Source organism: Ipomoea nil, unplaced genomic scaffold, assembly GCF_001879475.1.
Source record: "Ipomoea nil cultivar Tokyo-kokei standard unplaced genomic scaffold, Asagao_1.1 scaffold2827, whole genome shotgun sequence".
Classification (NCBI taxonomy): domain Eukaryota; kingdom Viridiplantae; phylum Streptophyta; class Magnoliopsida; order Solanales; family Convolvulaceae; genus Ipomoea; species Ipomoea nil.
The window spans coordinates 359,810-383,848 of NW_017619255.1; the positions used below are offsets into that span (position 1 = coordinate 359,810).

The window sequence follows — 24,039 nt, forward strand, 5'->3', positions numbered from 1 at the left end:
ATTGTGGTAGAACCATGGTTGCAATAGGCGCTAGGCGCTAGTCGGGCGGTAGACTAGCGCCTAGCGCCTAGACGGCCTAGGCGGGGCCTAAGCGGTCGCCTAGGCGGCTAACTGAAAAAATGAAAAACAGTGTACGTGTGTAGGTGCATATATGTCATATTATACATACATACATACATATATACATATACACACACACACACACACACACACACACACACACACACACACACACACACACACATATATATATATATATGAAAAAAATTGACAAGGTCGAGTCGGCCGGGTTAACTCGACAGAAATTGACGAATTAACTCGGCGTAATCGGCCGAGTTAGGCGCTAGGCGGCCAAATTAGGCGCTAGCGGGCGCCTAGGCGGCCGGTCTCCTAAGCGGGAGCTTAGCGAGGAAATCGCCACGGCCTTGATAAATTTGTAATATTTATTTCAACTAGTAATATTTAGTAAACTTATTAGAAGCCAAAATAATTTTGAATTTTTAGCTGCACTTCAATGGAAAAAAAAGTCTGTCAAACTCAATGACTAATTAATTATTTAATACAAAATTATATAAATAAAAAATGACTAGGGTATCTCTTAATAATTTAAAAAATTTGTTTTTTTTTTTTATTTTGAATGCTACTGGCTCTATTACATTGCAGTATATGTTCATATATTTTCTCAACCTACTGAAACACAAAGAACCAATAACGCCTCCACTAAGGCTCAAACGCACAATTTTCCAAATGGAAGTCCAAGCCGAATACCATTAGACCACATAATCTTGGTATTTAAAAAATTTGATATGCATTATTAATATTAACATAATTTATTAGTGATGGAGTAAAATTGCCACTTTACACATAATTAAAGGGAAAAATATGTGTATATTAATAATTCATGAGCCAAATCTATAATATGGGTATAATTGATGGACTAAAACTGTCATTTTTACTCAATAAAATGTATCTTTTTTGAATGCTACTATCTCTATTACAATGTAGTATCTGTTCATATACTTTCTCAACCTACTGAAACAATCTTCTAAATGGAAGTCCAACCCGGATACCATTAGACCACATAGTCCTGGTCAATGTATCTAGTACTTTTAATATTTAAATTATTAGGAGTTGAGATGGATATGGCTACACGGATGAATAACAAGTGTGCTTAGGACAATTGGTTTTATTCAAGTTTCACTCTTGGGATTAATGATTTGAAATTTTGCTTTTGGAAGGGGTGATAGAATTAATGAAACATGATTCTTTTAGTAAAATGTCATAGATTTAATTTTTACTAAAATTTTCTTAGTCGAGTTTTTACACCAAATCTTTCTTTCTAGGGGTGTACATTCAGTTAACCGAATCGAAATAATCAAAATTTTTAAAAATATTAACCATTATCGAATTTTTTATTACCAAATTAACTAAATTTTTAAATCCTTAAAATTATAAATAATAAAAAAAACATTTCATTAATACCTTTAGTAATAAATTTATAAGAAAATATACAAAAACAATACAATAACAATATACTACAAATATAAAAGTAAAAATTTAAAAAGTGTAAGTATACATATAGCTAACCAATATATATATATATATATATATATATATATATATATATATATATATGAAATTTCGATTAACTCATATTTTCGAACTGAAATAACAGTTAACTAAATATATACGAAATATTTTGAAACGAACCGAGTGGATCTATACCATTAAATGAATAGAGAAAGACTTGTATCACATTGTGGATTACACCAAAAAAATAAATACAATTAATCAAAATTCTTTAGTTCGGGCAATTAATTGAACTTTTACCATATTTGCATACTCCTATTTCTTCCTACACGAGTTATCTCGTCATAAAAAAAAAAAAATTGAAAAGAATTGAAGCGATGAATTATTAAAAATTTATATTTAGACGCAGTCTTGATTAACCTGTCCCGTACATTGATTCCGTCGGTGTCAGATATTTTCCCTTGCCCTCGTTCATGTATTGACTGGTGGTCGATAAGGCAATATACAACAATGCTTTACCCATAAATTCTTTTCTTCGCGTTCTATACTTCTATTCCTCCTCTTTTTTGTTTCCAATACAAAAATAATTTGGGAATCGGTAGAAATAATAATAATAAAAATAAAATTTTAAGGTAAAGCAATCCGCCGCCGGCGTCTCCGTTGCTCGCTTTCACATGGATTCGCCCACCTCCTGGGATTCATTGCGAAAGCAGGTATGCTTTTTTATTATACCTAGAGATTGAGTTTATTGTTTTAATCTTGAATGAAATTGAATCTGCTTTCTTTGAAAATTTTATGGATTCGTTGGCGTATCGTCCTGATTTTTCATCCAACCTATGCATTCGCATGTTTATTGGAAAATGAATTGTGTCGGCTTCGGATGGATTTGGATGAAAATTCAGTGGAAATGTCGTGTGGAAAGAGTTTCCGTGTTTGAACTGGTTGAGAATTCGGGTTTGGAGGAAGAAAGTGGTTGCCGTTAAGGCTGTGTTGATATTGAGGCTTTTTTATAGCAACAGATTCGGCCGTAGTTTCTATTTCCATGCTTGAGAGAATAGATGCGATTGGATAAAACACAAAACGGCTGGATCACTTGATCTCTTATATGTAACTTGATGCGGCTGTAATTTATGAAATTCAGATCTAGGTTCATTTTGATTCCAGGAAATGTGTATGTTACAACCAGCGTTTTAAGCCATAACAGATTGACGAGGCTAAGAAAAAGAGAGTCTGCAAAATCTAGATTTTTAGAAATGAATTCTATAGGTTAAAGGTGGGAAATCTTTCCTCCTTCCCACTCATAGCAATTGGTGTTCAACATAAAGAAGGAAACATTGTCAATATCTTTCAGAATTGAAATGTCTGGATATTTAGAAATGAGTTCCAATGGTAAGAGGTGAGGCACTTCTATTTTCCAAATTATGCTCAGTTTTCTCTACTAATATGCCTAAAATGTACATCATAAAGAATGGAACTCTGGCCAATATCTTTCCTTTAAGCTACGTTTCTCAGCTCTCCTCCTCCATTTGTATACATGTACTATTAAGTATTAAATGACAAAACCTAAAGTGTTAGGAATTTCTAGACTTTAGAACTACGTATCTGTTACTATCAGATACAAGCTATTGTAACTACTTTTTGTTTAGTACCCCATATATTGTTAGTAAATAGAGGAAACAGCTTATAAACGTAAAGAAGTAGTCAATGTATATTATAGTTTTTCAATAACTACCAAAGTTAATTTTATTTGCCATAATCTTCACTAAATCACTTAGGTTACTTGTTAAAAGGTCTTTGAATTTTGCAAGACTAATGCAACTTCATAAATTGTGGAAAGTTGGTTTCCAAGAAAGTATGTAAAGTTTGATAACTAAATGTTCTGCTTTATTTCTACTCTCATGGCTCAAAGTTTTGTTTCGGAAGAGATTTAAGGGAATAGAATTGTAGATGAATCTTGCTGAAAGGATGGAGTGAAGGATTGAGGTGAAAGAGCTTCTTAATGTAAGGAAGATTGTACAATGCAGTGTAAGTTGTAAAACAGTAGTCAGTATACAGAGAGAGAGAGAGAGAGAGAGAGAGAAGGGACTGAGGGAGAGAGAGTGGTGCAGGTTAGTAAGGTAGAATCAAGCCATGATTATTTGTTTGCATCTTGGAATATGGTTCATTGCCTTTGCAGTCTGTTCTGGAAATGTGGTTTAGGTTTAATTTGAACATTAGTTTCTTGGTACATGAATACTTGCACTGATGTTTGCATATTCTTTTACGGTTTATTTTATTGTACTTGATTGTGGTTTCTAATATGCAACTAGGCAAGGAAGCTTGAAGCACAACTCGATGAGCAGATGCACTTATATCGTAAATTAGTCAGCACAAAAGTTGACAGTGCTGATGATAATCATCTTGAAAAGGGGATAGATAAGCTACTTAAAGAGTTGCAACAAGTCAATTCTCAAATGCACGCTTGGATCTCATCTGGAGGAGCTGAAATCTTTTCTCATACGTTAACTCGCCACCAAGAAATTCTTCAGGATCTTACTCAGGTATTTTGGAGCAATGACAGTCTTGATATTTGTTTGGGGAGATTGCCTCAGTAAAATGCTATAGATGTGCTCCCCAATTGAATATTGTTGTATTTTAGTCCAATTAAAGCTTAACATATGGTCTGGCTGAGAAGATATATATTGTTGTTTTCATATAGTGCAAAGAGTCTATGTCAAAGAATAAATATTGGACCCAACCTCACCAATATTCTGCAAAGCAATATTAGGGTTGTTAAAATCTTCTCCTTTGACATATAAAGCAGCAGTAAGATTAATCCTTTGAAATTATTATTAATTTTTCAAATTACACAATTGAACCAAAGGATTAGTTTAATCTTCTTCTGCCTCTTTCTTTCTTTTAGTTTTACGCTTGCTGCATGAATGTAAAATTTTCATTTTTTGACAATAGCAAGTTTCAAAAGGAAAAGGTTACTTTTAACAATCAGTCTCCATATGACACTATGACAGTCAAAGAAGCAATATCCTTTGACAAACAGTTACTGTCATCATCTGGGAAAGTAGTTGGTTTAAGGTGAGAACCACAATATTGTGGTTGGGAAGGAGGTTTTTCTTTTGTTTCTTTCTGACTTTTGGGGAAAAGGGGCTATGCAGACTTGGCTGGCTTATCTACTCTTTTTTTGCTGTATCTACAGAAACAATGCTAATGCACCCTCGCCTTTCTATTATATAGTTTAACTAACTTTTCAAGTTAAAACTTACATTTGGCCATTTGGTTGATACATAGATCTCTCTCTCTTTCTCACACACACAGAGACACACTTTCACACATGTGCATACTTACATCTCTTTTCACGCCTTTAGTGTAATTATCTTTCCTTGTGCTGGAATACACACACTTTTGTTTATTGTTCCAAGGGTATAAATTTGTTTTCCTTGTTTCCCCTCTCAAATTTGATGGTGGTTAGAGCTAAAGTGTTCTATTGATTATAGGAATTTAATCGCCTCCGTTCCAGCTATAGAGCCAAGAAAGAGCATGCTTCATTACTTGATGATTTTAGGGAGTTTGATCGGGCAAGATTAGATCTGGAAGATGGTGGTGACTCTTATGAGCACGCACTCCTTAATGAGCATGCTTCCATCCATAGGAGTACAGGACAGGTAATCATGAAACATAATTTAAATTTTTTTAGGCATTTTCTTCTTTATCTTTTACAAACTGCACATTTTAGAATTGGCTTTGAGTATTATATATCCATACTGTACCTGTTGACATGGCTCTGGGTATCAAATATTTATTGGGCAAATAACAGATTGGACAGAAGGGAAAATTATTACTCTGTTTGTCAAGCATAATAAATCATGTCTCTTCTTTTATTACAAATAATAAAGCCTTGCACTATATTTTTTTAAAGTTGGGGGTGGAATGATGAAAAATTCATATTGGGGGTGTTTGGTAAATAGCTGTAGCTGTCAGTTGATAGTTGATTACATGCAAAATGACTTTCTCGAAAAACTTATCGAAGAAGCTACTTTGAGCAGCTTTTTGAATTTTAGCATTTTGGAGCAATAAGCTGTTACAAAAAGCTAATTAATCAAAGTATCAAACACTTATATTGAATGTTTAACCAAGCCAAATAGCTAATCGTGGTCAAATAAGCCAAAATTGGCCGATAAGCTAACTATGTTACCAAACAGGGCCATTCTCTTTTGTTTATCTGAGTCAGCATCTTCATTCTTAAGAGCACCTGTAATTGTATGATAACATTGTCCAATACTGCAAGTCTCTGACCCTTGACCCTTGTGCAAAATATATGCAACAACTGACAGTGATCACTGCCCTTCTTGATTGAGACCTTAGAGTGCGGTGTAAGCTTTAAGGTTAATACATCATACTACAGTATATGAAAAAAAAAACAATGTTCGAGTATAATTTCAAACTCTTTTAGAAATCAAAACAGAGATTATTTTTAATTGTTCAATGCAGAAAATTGGTTCCTTGTTGATTATGGTTGTCAATTTTGTTACAAGCCAAACTGCCCTTGTAGCCAAGGAGGTCTGTGACTGATATTTCACAGCAGAGATTTTGCTTTGATTTTGTTAAGGGTGTCACGATAAAAATCTTTTTTTTTTTTTAATTTATTATTTTAAATTTATCTTCAAGTTAATTGATGTAATATATACTAAAATGTGAGTTGGTTTTGCTAGTAATTTTTAAATGTTGATCCATTTTTTGATGAACTTTGTATCTTGCATGTTGTTAATCAAGTGCCTAACTATGAGTTGCAGATGGATGGTGTGATTTCTCAAGCTCAAGAAACCTTCAACACTCTTGCGTTTCAGCGATCGACATTTGGTGGCATTAATTCAAAGCTCAGCAATGTTAGCAGTCGGCTTCCGACGGTAAGAGCTGTTTGTTTCTCGACGCCCCATTATATCATTCTTTGAATATCACAAATTACTGGCTCCCATAGCCATTTGAATGTGGATTCTTGGTTTAGCTGGTTGAAAAAGACTTGTTTGTGTATGCTATATGGAATTAATGCTAGCAAATTCTATGTACCTATTGAAATCACTGTTAACCGTGCAAACTGGTTGAGACTTATTCTAAATTAGAATTTGTTTTCCTACTTGTTTTTCAGGTTAATCAAATTCTTTCATCAATAAAGAAAAGGAAATCCATGGACACTATCATTCTTTCACTAGTTGCATTTGTATGCGTGTTTCTCATCTTGATTTACTGGTTGACGAAATGAATCGCTGCTAGTTTCCCTTGGACAGCATTCCCGGGCACCGTCTTTGGTTCAGTTGTATGGTTTGTATATTACCGAGTAACAAACTATTGAATTCTTTTTTCAATTTTTATTTCTTTCCCTTATTTTGTCATTGTATTTGGAACGTGGAGGGTGGTATCTGAAATTGTATTTACTCCCAAGTCTCAAGAATCAACGTGATTCTAAGGTTGATTAGATCTGCTTCGGGGGTTGGTAGAAAGAAGTGGGAATGTATAGTGATTTTTGGGACAAGGATGCACATATCCAGTACTATGTGTTCAAACATTATGGTGTCGTATGCCATAATACCTTTTTTTAATACCATATCACTTTTCATCTTTCATTCATTCTCGCCAAATATTGTGGTAGGGAAAATCATCATCCTGGTTTCTCAATTGTTTCTTAACTGTCAATGTAGTCTATAGTTTGATCTTCGAATTGTTTAAAATTTTGTCAACTAAATCCTTTTGAGTAACCAAAATGGTGATTTTTTCTATTTTTTAAATTTCGTCAATTTGATCGTCGAAGAGTTTAAGTGATGAGATTTTAAATAATTCGGGGATCAAATTAGTTGAAATTTCTTTCAAAAAAATTAGTTGAAATTGAGAATTAGGGATTATATTGACAGTTGGAAAACAACTTAGTGACTAAAATTGTGATTTCTCCTATTATGGTACTAAGCATTCACTAGTATGATACTGCAGTAATTCTAAATATTATGGTAGTGTTTCTCAACAATATGATACCATGGTACTACTATGATAGCAAGTGTATTTCCATTTTCATCATCAAACAATGGATAATGCCTTTATTCATTGCTTTCTCAAAAGGATTAAGGGCATAAGTTTTCAAACAGTGCAATTACACTTCAAAATAATAATTAAGAAAAAGAAGAGAAAAACAATAACACTTGTAGATATCTACTTATACTTATTTGTATCCAACTCAAATTGATATAGATGGCCTAGTCACCCTAGAAGGGTACTAGGAGTATTGTGTGATTACTTAAACCAACAAGCATGATGATACAAATTCAAGTAGTGTACGCAAATGTATATACAAAATGTATGGGAAGTAGAGAGAAAAATTAGCTCAAGAAGCCTTTTCATTGAATGTTGTATGTTGTACGGAATGTGTTGTAGGGAAAGGGAAAGAAGAGGACCCATTGAGAGTTGTGGAGAGAGACTAAAGAGAAGAGAAGGGGATCCATTAATGAAGAGTTAGGGCCTTTTATATATAGACATTTGATCCGTACTCGATATCAAACTGATGTACAAAATGTGTAGAGTCGGTCGTATACTCAAGGTATATTCCCTATCAAAACAGACTGAAAACAGAACCGAAGTCAGAATTGAATACTATACCTATGAAGTAGTAAAAATTCCCGTATTTACTACATCATGTATAATAACTACTTTGACTAATTAAAAGTCAATTGACCTCAATGGTGGAGCGACATAGAGAATAGTGAGGTCATTGGCCCCTTTTTTTAAAAAACATTCAATACCAAGGGATGATATGAAAACTTGTTTCAAAAACATTTTTTTTTTTTTTTTGGCAGATATGAAGAAATGATTAAAAAAAAAAAAAAAAGAATGTAATGACACACTAGTGTTATTAAGTGCACTTTCACATGAACTTTAAAGTGCATTTAGGGCATCTATAATGATTCTCCCCTTATCTTTTCATTTTGTGGGATCAACTCTTCTACATCCAATTGTTATACCATGGACTAGGGTTCATATTGTTTGAACACTCTCGCAGTGGTGGTGGCTAGAGTGTTTCTCTCTCTAGAGATAAGTCTCTCTGACTTCTCTCTAGAGTACCACCGCCAACATGAGTGCTCTTCGGTGATTCCAGTTCGTGAACAAAGGATTTCCCAATTACTTTGGATTATCTCTTTCGTTTATTCACTGGTTTCTTTAATGATTTGTTGATTTTTATTTACAATCCAAGAATTTATTACTTGTCCCAGTTTTGTCCGTTTATGATTTGCACTTTGCAAGCTACAGTACTGTTCATGGATTTGGCTTTTTCGATAAAGGCAGAAGGTTTCCGGCGGTTTGTTTTGTCCATTCGTACAAGACAACGTTCTCCGGTGGGATTTTACGAATTCGTCAGCAATGATAATTTCCGGTGGTCTCCTTCTTGGTCAACCATCGGTGATTTCCGATTTCCGTCTAGCGGTGCGTTCTGGTTAATGACCGTGGGTCTAGCTTTCTTCTCCGATAGTCCATGACCGGTGTTAAGAGCCTTTTCCGGCGACTGTATCACGCCCGGTGAGTTCGCTTCTTCTTGCTTGACCCTTTTATGTGGATTTTGATACTCTGACTTGGTGACTGGAGGTAGACTGTATTGGAGATGGTTTGGATGAATCCGGCCTCGGTCCAATGGTCTTAGATTTTTCCGGCCATGTTGAGGTGTTGCCGTCCGTGGTTGGGTGACGGAAGGGGTGGTGGAATCGAAATGGGTGGGATTTGTCGTCGGAGAGGGCTCTGTGGTTCTTGCCGGCGCTGTATGAAGGTTTTCCGGTGGCTCCGGAAGAATGGGGGTCCCTGGTTTTCCGGCGAGTACATGTGGTTCGATGGAGGGGTTTGTGCTCTAAGTCTTGATTCGGTTTGTTTTCCGGCAAATACAAAGCTGCTGGAGGTCTTTCGCTGCTGGCATTTGTTTGTTGTTGGCGTAGGAGCTCTGTGGTGGTGTCCGGTGGGTTTTCCGGCGATGGACTCAGAGAGAAATCTTTGCAGTGGTTTGGTCGCTTTTCCGGCGGAAACTCTGTCACCGGCGTCTCTCTTCGATGGATGGCAACGGAGCTCCGGGGACTTGTCCGGCGTTGACCGTCGGTGGTCTCCGGATGGTAGCGCGTCATTGCCATATTGGGAGGTGCCTAGATATGGTGTTTGCCGGATTTTGTGGTGATTGGAAGCAAGACCGCGTTCCTGATTGTGGTTGATGAAGGAAGGTGCACCGTGCACGTGCATGGATTTTGGACGCATAGACCGGGTCGACCCGCTTAATGGTGGGAAGACCCGTTGCTTGGCGATATGTTTAAGGTTGTTCCTGGTGTATGATTTGAACAAGGTAGACTTCGTGGCTAGACGGGATGAGAGTTCGGATATGAGCCGATTGGTGCGGGTTTAAGCCTCTCTATTGTTGGAGGATTTTTAACAAGTCTCTCTCCTGTTTGTAGACATGTTGCTACTGAACATCATATTCAATTTTTTGAGCTAAAGTTCTAAAAGACTGGTGTGGTTCAGTGGTAGGGTGGGTGTGCATTTGGACGTTTAGCCAGGGTTCGAGTCTACTTGTAGCATTGCTTTTTGATTTCAGTGCATTTCTTTGGAGATTGCTGTGCATGGAGCGCACATCATGGCGTACTAGTTAGGCTTGGCTTATTTTAATTAATTTTGCTTAGTCTAATTTGTATTAGCCGATGTTATTCCAGATTTCATTTCTTGTGTCTAATTAGTTTTTATGTTTTTGGTGTAATCAGGGGTATGCCCCCGTGTCATATGTATTTGGACTTTTGATTTATATTTACATCTCCCGATTTAATGGACTAGGGTTCATATTGCATTGTGAACCTTGGTAAACAAAATAATGTGTCTGCAGTTAACACATTTTGTACCTACAAAATGTTGAAAAAAATAGCATACAATGGAATTTTAAGTAGCTATTTTGTGGTACAATTATTAGTGGGTCCACTTCCGATTTGGGTCGGGTCCAAGTTGATTCGGGTTATTCGTGGTGAGACGAAGAGATTGATATATCGTACGCTCAAAACGGATAATGAGTGAATGAGAAATTAATTCTCAAAGTAGACCCATTTGAGTTAGAAAATGAAGGGGAAAAGGCTTTAAAGTAGCCTTTGTCCCACATTGGTTTGGGAAGTGGGTTTGCACCACTATATATACAAAAAGCCTTTTTAAGGCATATTGACTTGTTTAGCATAAAGGCTCTTTTTTGCGCGTAGCGGGGGTGTAAATCAAATCCCAAAGTGAAGCTTGACTCATGTACACGGGCACGAATATTGTTCTGACCTGATGAGTGGACGGTCTTTTGCTATAAAACTTGTCCCCTTGCTCCCTCTATATAAGTCACATTTATTGTTTTTGAGAGGGGACTTTTGGAACTATTGTTCAGTTCCCCGACCAGCTCACATCCATTCCATCAATCTTTATAATCAATTTCTGCCACACCCCTGTCATTATAATGAATTTAACTTAACAAGATGCCTTCTTAGCTTAGTGATAGAGTGTGTGGCTTTTAATCACATGGTTGTGAGTTCGATCTCTATAGGTGGCGAATAAATTTGCTTGTGTTGGGCAACATAATGTTATGGTACTTGCAAGCATATAGGGTTTAAAATAACAAGAAGTTTTTTTAGTTTGTGGTTTTTAACTGCGTGGTCGAGTTAATTTACTTGTGTTGGGAAACATACTGTGAAGGCACTTGAAAGTGTAAGTTTCATGAATTTAACTTAACAAGAAGCCTTCTTAAGGCACCCGGAAGTGTATCGGGTTTACATTTACAAGAAGCCTTCTTTTCTTAGTGGTATATCGCGTGGCTTTTAACCATGTGGGTTCAATTTGCTTGTGTTGGGCAACATACTGTGAAGGCACTTGAAAGAGTATGTTTCATGAATTTAACTCAAGAAGCCTTCTTAGTGGGCGTGGCATTTAACCACGTGCTTGTGTTAGGTAACGTAATGTTTAGGCCCCCGAAAGCATATAAGGTTTACATTTACCCGAAGCCCTCTTTGCTCAGTGGTTAAGCGCATGGATTTTAACTACGTGGTCGTGGGTTTGATCCCATAGACGACGAGTTAAGGCACTTGAAAGCGTATAAGTTTCATGAATTTAACTTAACAAGAAGCCTTTTTAGCTCAGTGGTAGAGCGTGTGGCTTTTAACCACGTGGTTGTGGGTTCAATCTCCACAGACGGCGAGTTAATTTGCTGCTTGCATTGGGCAACATAATTCTTTGCTTAGTGGTTGAGCACGTGGTCGTGGGTTTGACCCCCATAGGTGGCGAATAAATTTGCTTGTGTTGGGCAACATAATGTTACGGCACTCGCATTTTTAGTTAATTTACTATCAGTGGTACAGTTTGTGGCTTTTAGTTAATTTACTTGTGTTGGGAAACATACTGTGAAGGAACTTGAAAGCCTTCTAAGCTCAGTGATAGAGCGTGTGGCTTTTAACCATGTGGGTGTGAGTTCAATCCCCACAGATGGCGAGTTAATTTGCTTGTGTTAGGGTTTACACGTGGCTTTTAACCATGTGGGTTCAATTTGCTTGTGAAGAAGCCTTCTTAGCTCCGTGGTAGAGCGCGCGTGGAATGTTAAGGCACCCGAAAGCGGAATATAAGGTTTACATTTACACAAAGACTTCTTTGTTCAGTGGTTGGGGTTCAATCCCCACAGACGCCGAGTTAATTTGCTTGTGTTAGGGTTTACACGTTTTTAACCATGTGGGTTCAATTTGCTTGTGAAGAAGCCTTCTTAGCTTAGTGGTAGAGCGCGTGGAATGTTAAGGCACCCGAAAGTGGCATATAAGGTTTACATTTACACGAAGACTTCTTTGCTCAGTGGTTGAGCGCGTGGATTTTAACTACGTGGTCGTGGGTTCGATCCCATTACCGGCCAGTTAAGGCACTTGAAAGTGTATAAGTTTCATGAATTTAACTTAATAAGAAGCTTTCTTTGTGGCTTTTAACCACATAGACGGCGAGTTAATTTGCTTGTGTTGGGTAACATAATGTTAAGGCACTTGAAAGTGTATATGGTTTACATCTTTATAAGAAGTCTTTTTAGCTCAGTGGTAGAGCGCGTGGCTTTTAACCATGTGGGTTCAATTTGCATTTAACTCAAGAAGCCTTCTTAGCTCAGTGGTAGAGCGCGTGGCTTTTAACCACGTGCTTGTGTTGTGTAACGTAATGTTAAGGCGCTCGAAAGCATATAGGGTTTACATTTACACGAAGTTTTCTTTGCTCAGTGGTTGAGCGCGTGGATTTTAACTACGTGGTCATGGGTTCGGTCCCATAGACGATGAGTTAAGGCACTTGAAAGCGTATAAGTTTCATGAATTTAACTTAACAAGAAGCCTTCTTACCTCAGTGGTAGAGTGCGTGGCAGTATAAAAGAACTTTTAGGTATAAGTTTCATGAATTTAACTTAACAAGATGCTTTCTTAGCTCAGTGGTAGAACATGTGGTTTTTAACTACGTGGTTGTGAGTTTGATCCCCATAGGTGGCGAATAAATTTGCTAGTTCAGTGGTATAGTTTGTGGTTTTTAACTGCTTGGTCGTGGGTTCTAGTTTGTGGTTTTTAACCGCTTGGTCGTGGGTTCAATCCCCACACGGCGAGTTAATTTACTTGTGTTAAATTCATGAAACTTGTGTTGGGAAACATACTGTGAAGGCACGAAACATACTGTGAAGGCACGCGCTTGTGCTGCACAACATAATGTTAATGCTCTGTGGTAGAGCATGATGCTTTTAACCACGTGGATTCAATCCCAACAGACACTGCACAACATAATGTTAATGCTCTGTGTTAGAGCGTGATGCTTTTAACCACGTGGATTCAATCCCAACAGACAGACGTTAAGTTAATTTGCTTGTGTTGGGCAACATACTATGGCACTTGAAAGCTTATTGGGTTTAAAAGACGTTTTAGGTATAAGTTTCATGAATTTAACTTAACCAGAAGCCTTCTTACCCTTTTAACCACGTGGTTGTGGGTTCGTCCCCATAGACGGCGAGTTAATTTTCTTGTGTTGGGCAACATACTGTTAAGGCACTTGAAAGTGTATAGGGTATAAAAAGAACTTTTAGGTATAAGTTTCATGAATTTAACTTAATAAGAAGCCTTCTTAGCTCACTGGTAGAGTGCGTGGCTTTTAACCACGTGGTTGTGGATTCGATCTCAATAGACAGAGAGTTAATTTGCTTGTGTTGGGTACCATAATGTTAAGGTACTCGAAAGCGTATATGGTTTAAAATAACAAGAAGATTTTTAGCTCGGTGGTAGAGTGTGTGGCATTTAACCACGTGGTCGTGGGTTTAATCCCCAAAGACGGTGAGTTAATTTTCTTGTGTTGGACAACATGCTGTTGTTGTTAAGGCATTTGAAAGAGTAAGTTTCATGAATTTAACTTAATAAGAAGCTTGTTCTTGTGTTGGGCAACATGTTGTTGCTGTTAAGGCATTTGAAAGAGTAAGTTTCATGAATTTAACTTAATAAGAAGCCTGTGGGTTCAATCCGCACAGATGGCGTGTTAATTTGCTTGTGTTGGGCAACATAATTTTAAGGCATCCAATACTGTGAAGGCACTTGAAAGCGTATAGGGTTTAAAAAAACTTTTAGGTATAAGTTTCATGAATTTAACTTAACAAGAAGCCTTCTTAGCTCAGTGGTAGAATGTGTGCCTTTTAACCACGTGGTCGTGGTTTTGTTCCCCATTGTCGGCGAGTTAATTTGCTTGTGTTGAGCAACATAATGTTAAGGCACTCAAAAGCGTATAGGGTTTAAAGTAATAAGAAGCCTTGTTATCTCAGTGGTAGAACGCGTAGCTTTTAACCATGTAGTCTTGTGTTCAATCTCCATAGACGGCAAGTTAATTTGCTTTTGTTAGGCAACATACTGTTAAGACACTTGAAAGCGTATAGGGTTTAAAAGAACTTTTAGGTATAAGTTTCATGAATTTAACTTAACAATTCAAGAAGCTTTCTTAGCTCAGTTGTAGAGTGCATAGCTTTTAACCATGTGGACCATGTGGTTGTGTGTTCGATCCCTACAAACGATGAGTACAAGAAGCTTTCTTAGCTCAGTTGTAGAGCGCGTAGGTTTTAACCATGTGGTTGTGTGTCTGATCCCTACAGTGAGTTAATTTGCTTGTTTTAGGTAACATAATGTTAAGGCACTCAAAAGCGTATAGGGTGTAAAAGAACTTACTAAGTATAAGTTTCAAATTGTGTGAAAAAGACTTTTTAGGTATAAGTTTTTAAGAGCATCCCTATTAGGGGATTATTCTTGATTTTTAGAATAGTAAAAATTAGGAGAGGTAGATTTAATTTTTCTAGTGTGGAGGTACAATTTTTTGGGTTGATTCCTCCTGCAAATGGAGAGATTTTGTCAGAATTTAAACAAAAAACATAATTGATACTGTCAACCAGTTGGAGTGTGTGTTATATCCGCGTCCACTGAAACTGGCAGCCACTCTGATTCTTTTTGTATTTTTTTAAAATTTTGTGGCCGTTGCTGTGCTAGTAACGGCCACAATGTTATTTTTTAATAAAATTATTTGTATTTAATTTTGTTATTATTATTTTTAGTTTATATACTATAAATGTAGACATGTAGTATATTATTTTATTTTAAATATTACGGAGTATATTTTTTTAGTAGTTTAATTTTAATTTTATAATTATCATTTCAATTAAATGTAGATACGTTAAAATATTTATAATTATAAAATTATTTAAATTTTGATATGTTTAATTTAAATATAATAAACCAAGACTATGTGTCTATTGGTACTCGGGTTGGACTTCCATTTGGAAGGTTGTGAGTTCGAGCCGTAGAGAAGTCGTTATTAGTTCTTTGTGTTTCAATAGGTTGAGAAAGTATACTACAATGTAATAGAGCCATAGAGCCAGTAGCATTTAAATAATTTTTAAAATGATAATAGATAATTAAATAATTAAAATATAGTGGGGTAAAATGGTGGGTTCATAAAAAAATTGAGAAAAAATTTAAAATTAATGGGGAGAAAGGTTTTTGTAATTGAGTGAGATAGTCGATGATGAGATAGATGTTGGAGTTCACAAAAAATTGGAGAAAAAATCAACTATTGAGGATGCCCTAAGAGACAAGCTTCAAGTGGTTCCTTGTTCCACTTAAGCTTAAGGGAGAGTATTAATACGAATAGTTTGTAGTTGAGTATATGCAATATTTAACAGTATGACTAGTACTTCCCTCTGTATATATATGTATACATCATGTACATAACCTGTTTCATGCAATATACCGAACATATATAGTTAAGAACTAAATTTAAACTTACTCCATAAGGAATTATATTTTTCCTTTTTCCCATCAAATTTTCATTGTACCCTACTACCTTATATACATTGTAAATTATCCAAATTATTGCTAATATGTTTAGAAATTTGTTGAAAATTTACTACATGTCTCAATATGTCAAAAAAAAAAAAAAAAAGAGTATATTAGAGGGTTTTTTTTTTTTTTTTTTTTTTTTTGTATTATATTTGATAATGCATATACGCCCGACCAGGTTTCCAATTAGACGACCAGGACTGACCACACCAACTCTTTATCGGATAGAACTATCAACTATTTAATCGCCGAGACTTTCCGACCACTCAGTTAAGCTAACCGGAATACTCACATTCAAGACCGGGAAAACGGATTGCTTCTCTGCCCATTTAAATGAGTACGAAGCCCTAGACACTGTCTAATCACGTCTCGTCTACCCTTTTTCTTTTAGTTCAAAGACTTGGTGATGTCTTCGTGACGGGCCAACCTACATCCACCACGTGGGGGACATGCCGAATCATCGGCATGTGTCTGTAGACTCCAGCTCGCCTATATAAGGCGCATTTATTACTAATTGAGGGAATTTTTCAGAGCTTACCTACCCAGATCTATCCTACTCTGCTTCCATAAGTCTCAGTTAGAGAAATACGCATTAACTTGGGCATACAAGAGTTAAACACATCAATTTGATTGTATAAATTCTACAAACGTTACTAGCAATATTTCTTTAACTGATCAGCCACTTATATAGTGTGCAATATAGAAGTAAGTTTTGGAATTATGATAAGGTATCAATAAATGAAAAATAAATTAATTATTAGATCAATATTCTACTCTTTTTATTTTTTATTTGAAACGATGAAGCTATTAAATTAAAATAGTCTATACAATGCAAGCTACCCAAATGATATATAGAATGAACAAATGATATAAACAAACAAGATAGCCAGCATGATACAAAAACAATACAACCTATAAAATAAATAATTAAAAAAAAAAAAAAAAAAAAAAAGCAAAATTGGAACAAAGGCTGCCAAAATAACTAATAAATACAAAAACAGCAATTAAGTTAAATAAAGTCTAAGGAATGTAAGTTAGCAAGAAGCCGTCTTAGCTCAGTGGTAGAGCGCGTGGCTTTTAACCACGTGGTCGTGGGTTCGATCCCCACAGACGGCGAATCAGCTGGTTCTAACCCCCCATTTGTATTGATGATATTTGTGAGGACCAGTGTTCAAACTTCAAACCCTATGAACACAATTATCGTTTTGATTCAGATTGCGAACAAAGATCTAAGGTGGATTTGCTTGGCGCATTCAATAGTTTTGATTCACAATTATATTGTCCCATTCCTAAAAATACATCACAATTTTGAATGGGTTCAAACATGGTTATTTTTCACCAGAAAGGGGTCAAAGCACTGCACCTTAACTCTTTCTTTTTATTATAGAAGGCCTGATCTCATGCATGTTCAGACAGCTGTGCGTGAATTGAATGGACCATCTATCAGTACAGTGGACTAAAGGTGAATAGAAATGCTCTAAGTGTGACACATCTTTTCTTTACACACTAATTTTTGGTAAAGCAACAAAGAAGGAGGCCAGGCCAGGTCGTCCTTAAAAGCATTCTCACCAAATTCTTTGCAGCCACTGGACAGGCCAGGGAAGTGAAGTATGATAAATCAGCAGTGGTATTCAGTAAGAGGGGCGTGAAGTGGTGGCTAAAACCTTGAAGATTAATGAGGTAAATGCACACGATAAATACCTTGGACTGCCAACAATAGTTGGACCTTGGAAGGTCAAAACGAGAGGTATTCCAAGGCATTAGAGAGAGAGGATATGATCTCTTATGACAGGGTGGAAATAAAAATTACTATGTACATTTTTACTACATTCACTGTTACTTTTTGAAGGTTAATTTTTAGTGGACTGGAAGTTTATTATTTAGTATGCTATATATCTAAAAATGAACAATCAATACATTAATAATAAATTTTCAGTATATTAAAAATAAACACTCACATATATTACAATGTGGACAATGATCTCTTAGTCACGAAGTTCTTTGGTTATCTGGTTGCCATAACCTTCTTAAAACTAAGTAGATGGACATTAACCATTTAACCAAATACCTCTACGGTAAGCCACAACGTTACGTCTCGAATCGAGCAGGGGCTGAACTCAACCGACCCAACCGATGCCCAACAATCTCCCTCCTAGCACCTACCGCAACCTTTGCTCACAAAGCTTAGATGCACAGCAAGTCTAACTCGGTCCTTAGCCTCCGTGCCCATTAATTTCCCTCCCGAGATTGGACTTGCCCAACCTACGCCCATACCATCGAGGACTGGACTTGGCTATTGCCTCGTCATCGATTTGAACTCTTGACCTCAACTCTGATACCAATTGATGGATCTCAACGCTGCACTATGCTTACTTTCAGTAGGTCACCTATCTTGTAAGTCAAACACGCTTAACTACGGAGTTCTTTCGTTATTTGATTGTTTTATCTTTCTTAAAATCAATTGGTGATAAGTAGGTGGACATTAACCATTTAACCACATCCATCTATGGTAAGGCACAACGCCACGTCTCGAATCAAGCATGGATTGAACTCGACCGACACACACACACACACAGATATATATATATATATATATATATATATATATATATATATATATATATATATATATATATATATATATATATATATATATATTCACACTCTAATGAGAACAAGCGCCTAGGAGAGAAATAAAAACAATTTACAGTTGTCCACGTGCTCAGATCAACGAATCAGATGTAATTTTAAAAAACGATTAAATAACTCAAACATTGGTGCAAATATGTGTTATAAGTGCAAGTAGCTGGTGCACCTTTGCAAGTAAAAGGTGCAAGTAAAATCACTTACATGTGTACTTATTTTCACTTACAAGTGCAAGTAATTTACCTTGTTAACATTCGTGCACCTAGGTGCAACTAATTATAACGTTAGGTGCAACTAGTTATAATGTTAGGTGCACTTTGTATTGATGCTCAGTGTAAATATTACTTGCACTTGTAATACATTTTACTTGCACTTAGGTGCACTATATGAAACTGCTACTTGCACTTATAATACATTTTACTTGCACTTCGATGTTCAATTATTTATGAAAATGCCACCGCATTTTTTTTTTAAATAGTGTTTCTCATCCGTTAGATATGGACACGTGGACGGATGTCATGCGTTCTGAGTTCTCTCTTGGACGCACCGTTCTCATTTGAACGCGATTATATATATATATATATATATATATATATATATATATATATATATATATATATATATATATATATATATATATATATATATATATATATATATATATATATATATATATATATGATGGGGCTATGGGCCAAAGGCCTATTGGATTGGCAATGTCTTGCCGAAGAATAATAATGGAGAGGTATGTTCGTGGCCTTGAAGGTAGGGAGCTCCAAAAAGATATATGGGGGTGTGAATGTAAATGGAAATGAGGTGCAACCATGGAGAACCAAACCCACAACCCGCAACATAGCTACACATGCACCGCCCAGGTAGGTTGTGTCCCTTCTTGTGTAACAAGAGGCAATAGGTCATACTTATTGGCAATGTAAAAGGCATGGCAAGTAGTGGGTGAAGATGGACTACTTGTATTGCCAAGAAGAGATAGCAACCAAGACCATACACGTGACAATAAAGGAAGGAAGTCCAGACATTATAAAACGGGTTTCATGTTTTTCTTTGGACATCATTTTGAAACTTTTAGCATAAAATGATAATTAAAGTAGTTATTTTGTGGTACAAATACATGTAGGGTCCACTTTCGATTCGAGTCGTGTTAAAGTGGATTTGCACTCTTCGTAATAAGAAGAAAAAATTAATATATTTTGCGCTCAAAATAGATAATAAGTGAATGAGAAAATTGATTATCTAATTTACTTTATACCCTACTATGCAAAATTCTTGCTTTTAAAACTAGATCGCCCTTTTAACTTATAAATCATGGATCTACACAACTAGATATAACGTCGTAATCATCATTATTTTGGAAATAAAAGTGAACATAAAATGGAAAAGCCACATGATAATCATCATTTTCATGAATAGTTGAAGTGGAAACCAGCCATTCGTATATAGTAATCCATGGGCTCCTTGCCAGAAAAGAAATATGCAATCATCACAAAACCACATGATATAATCATAGCCCTTTATTTCTGGCTTCATGCTACTATTCCAACGTTTAACTCCTCAGATTACTATATTCACGTTATCTGTACTCACCTGATTTCCAACGTGCATAAATCTTGGGGCAGTTACATGCTTTTATTCATGTCCTATTCTCCCTACCCCCTCCTTTCAATTTCTAGGGATTCCAAAATTTTTAAACTTCGGTATAAATATTGATTCAATTGACATCTATCTTTTTAAAAAAAAATATATTACAAATGAAATTATTATTCTCTTTGTCTTTATGTGATTGATTCGATTAATGATGTTTTATTCAGATTATTTACAATTTAAGTTTTTGTTTCAATTAAATTAGTATTAGTGTTTTCCATTTATGTTCTTTTCATTTATACATTTTAAAACTAAATTAAAAGTACTATTACAAACAAAAATAAAAATAAAATTATAAGCAAACATTAAAGAAAATAAGTGGAGAAAAAAGTTAATTTAATTCATAAATTGTAAACATATAACAGATAAAATGAGATAAATAGAGTATTTTTATTTTATTTATAATAAGTGTCATTCTTACTTGTTCACAATATTCCTCAATTTCTAGTTTTGGAGAAAAGATTATGTGCATTGAATGTTTAATTTTGATACATTTTAAGTAAAAATATCATCTATTAAAATAATAAGTGGTAGAATAAATATTGTAGTTTTAGAGATTTGACTAATTAGGTTGTATCAAGTGCAAGTGTGCAACATTATATTCTATTTTAAATTGGCCAAATTTTAGTGTGATATTGTAACATTTTCTACAAATATTATATCATCTTAGACTATTTTTTATATGGAGGGAAAATAATACCATTGGTCAATGACCTAGTCCCTCAGTTACGTTATGACTGTACTCAATTATATTTTTATCCCTTATTTTTTATCAAAGTGGCACATTTGATCTCCAAGTTTAGAGATCCATCACATACTAACAGAATTTTGAGAGAAGTTTCAATGTAGAATGGACAAAGTAGAAATTTTAAACAAATATTTTTCTTAAATAATTCACTAGTTCTTCCCATAGCATCATTCATCATGCTTCTTCAACAAAATAACTATAGTAATCTTCCTTTTGGTTACATTAGGAATTGGATGATCCCTCAAAATCTGGTGGTGACTTGGAGCTGCATGATTTCTAGGTAAGGTGACTAGTTTCAGGGGCAGATCCAGGAGGGGGGCAATGGGGGCAGTTTGCCCCACTCACCGCTCTCCACCCCCTAGTAACACTCTCTTTTCTTGTATCCGCTCCTGCCTAGTTTAACTAACGAGTAAATTTGTGACTAGTTGGTTAATCTAGTAATTGTAGAAGGGGCAAACTAAACACCATATCATATTTTACCAGATTTTTCTTCTAGTGACAGTAAAGAACTCCAAATGGAAGAGGGTAAATTTTACGATGAGCCATTGTCCTAAACCATAGGGTTAATATCAAAGATTCAAAGCGCACAGCGAGAAAACTTTGTTGAAAGCCTTAATATCAACAAAGTTACTACTCTTTAGTCCGTATGGTTGAAATCAGACGTTGAAATAAAGCCTCCGTAGAGCTCTAAACTAACCATTGATCGAACTCATCATTGCTGACTACATCCACACCGTCATCGAGCTCAACTTAGGTCATTATTGTCGCGGTTTCTCTCTTTTGTCATTAACCACGTCGTTGGAGTGTTGGTTTCATTTCTATTGCAAGTTGTGGTGAGGATTGAGGAGGAAGAAAGGGGAAATGGGTCGAGTTATCTCACATTCTCACTTGGATCTAGGTTAGGGCTTTTAGAATTGGAGAATTGTTAATTAGTTTTCTTGTATTTGTAAGTTGCTCCATGGATTTTGTTGGATAGATGTCGGTAATGTTGGAGATAATGAACGACAATCGATTTAATATCCCAAAAAATAATATTTATATATACACACACTAGTATATAAAATATTATTGGATATTTATCCGAAATATATATATACACACAAATATATATAAAACGGATCCAAAGGTTATATATATACATGTATATCTACGAAAAAGATATACCAATATATATCAACCAAAATTGAAACTAATAATCCTCAGATTATGAGTCCAATCCAAACAATATATCAAAAGAGAGAGAACGGATTTTCGCTTAAAAGCATAATCCAAACAAGAAAGAAGGAGAAGGAAGAAAGAAATGTACGAGTTAGGCAAAGTGTCTGTCTTTCCTTAAAACCTTATTTGCCACCTCCCAAAAGTGCTAGGAGCGTTGTGGCCTAGGTTTCCCAGGATAAAACGTACAACGGTTCGACGTTTGAGCACCCAAACGAACGAACCCGGCGAACTAGAGCACGGGCAAAACACAGCTTCAAGAACGGAGTAGGAGCAGAGTTTTTGAGCTGGGAAAACCAGAATTTTCTGTGTTGTGTGTGTTGTTTTTTCTGTGTAGAAACACTGCTGCTACACCCCTTCTTATATAGGAGGTGAGGAATCAATAGCATTTAGTTTAGCATTTAATCCACGATTTGTAACACCTGAAACAGCCACCATTATTGAGATTTAACTCAAAAATTCAAAAGGTGGAATTAATACAAGATTAATCCTGTACAAGATCAAGTCTTCTCGGGTGATCTCTCGTGGTGTGGCCGAAAACTGTACAGAAATTGGCATAACTTAGCCCGCAAGGCCAGCCAATTTCCGGACGACATTCGTGCCCCCAGGTGCCGGCGCACACGAGCTCGGGCTTGAATCAAGCCTTTTTCAATCTCGTCTAGTTGGAATTTGATTTGCACCCCCCCCCCCCCCTGCGCGAGAGAGCCTCTATGCTATACAATTCTACAAGCTCTAAAAAAGCTCTTGTATAAAAGGGGGGTGAAATCCTCTTTCCAAATCAATGTGGGACAAAGCTCACTTTTCCCTTACATTTTTCCAACTCAATGGGTCTACTTTGAGAATCAATATCTCATTCACCCCTTATCCGTTTTGAGCGTACAATATATCAATCTCTTCGTCTCACTACGAAGAACCCGAATCCACTTTGACCCGATCCAAATCGGAAGTGGGCCCCACTGATAATTGTACCACAAAATAGCCACTTAACATGTCATTTTATGCCATTTTAATGCTATTTTTCCAACAGGTAAAAGGTAATGTCCAGCACCTTGTCTCTCGAAAATGTGATGGATGGTAGTTTATAAAGATTAGAGAAATAAAGTTACGCCTTCACTAATAGCTATAACTTTTGGAGTAGTGGTAAGCGTTTGATCACAACATATTCTTCAAATCCTTTTATCATATGCAATTAGGCCAAAAAAACTTCAATCATGATTAATATGAATAAAACACTATAAATTAGTGACCCAATTAATAATAACAATAGAAGTTAGTGTTGAGGTAGACTCGGGGTTAAAATAGAAGCTAACATTAGGGCAAGTAAAGAATTTTACTTATTTGTCCTTAGATTTAACTTTATCAATGCAATCTTAACGTTAGGAACTAAACATGTCACTCCAGTCAAAATGTAAGAGTGAAAAGTAGATATGATTATAACTGAGAGACTGAGTTGTCACTAATATATAACTTAAAGGCCAAATACGTAATTCTTCCTATATGCTATTAAAAATAGGTATGTAAGATCTTATTTGAAAGACATTCTAAAACAATTAATACTGTTTTATAATACACAAAATTATTATGCAAGTCTCAATAAATATAGTACTTGGAGGAGTATATATTACTGAATAAAACATTGAATATTAGGGGAAACTCAGAGTTAAGTTAATCTGATCATTGGCTTAGTAACTAAAAGATTTCAAATTTAGCTTTTAGTAGTTTCAATTGGTCAGTTATGGATAACACACATTTAAGTAATTTTCTCGTTAATAAAAAAATTGAATATTACTTAAATTATACTTAATTTGCACTAATAAATATTCATTATAAATACGTCGTTACATATAC

General features: G+C 35.7%; 1 protein-coding gene and 1 non-coding gene across 2 annotated transcripts; both read left to right on the top strand.

The window, feature by feature from the left end:
- The first annotated feature begins 1,974 nt into the window (after positions 1-1,974).
- On the top strand, positions 1,975-7,145 carry LOC109159362 (Golgi SNAP receptor complex member 1-1-like). The gene is made up of 5 exons (XM_019307473.1): positions 1,975-2,243; positions 3,840-4,070; positions 5,022-5,189; positions 6,318-6,431; positions 6,671-7,145. The coding sequence occupies exons 1-5, from the start codon at positions 2,205-2,207 to the stop codon at positions 6,782-6,784; spliced, it is 666 nt and encodes a 221-aa protein (XP_019163018.1). The 5' UTR covers positions 1,975-2,204; the 3' UTR covers positions 6,785-7,145.
- Positions 7,146-16,967: 9,822 nt separating this feature from the next.
- TRNAK-UUU lies at positions 16,968-17,039 on the top strand. The gene has a single exon. It is a non-coding gene; the product is annotated as a tRNA-Lys (tRNA).
- The last annotated feature ends 7,000 nt before the right edge of the window (positions 17,040-24,039 follow it).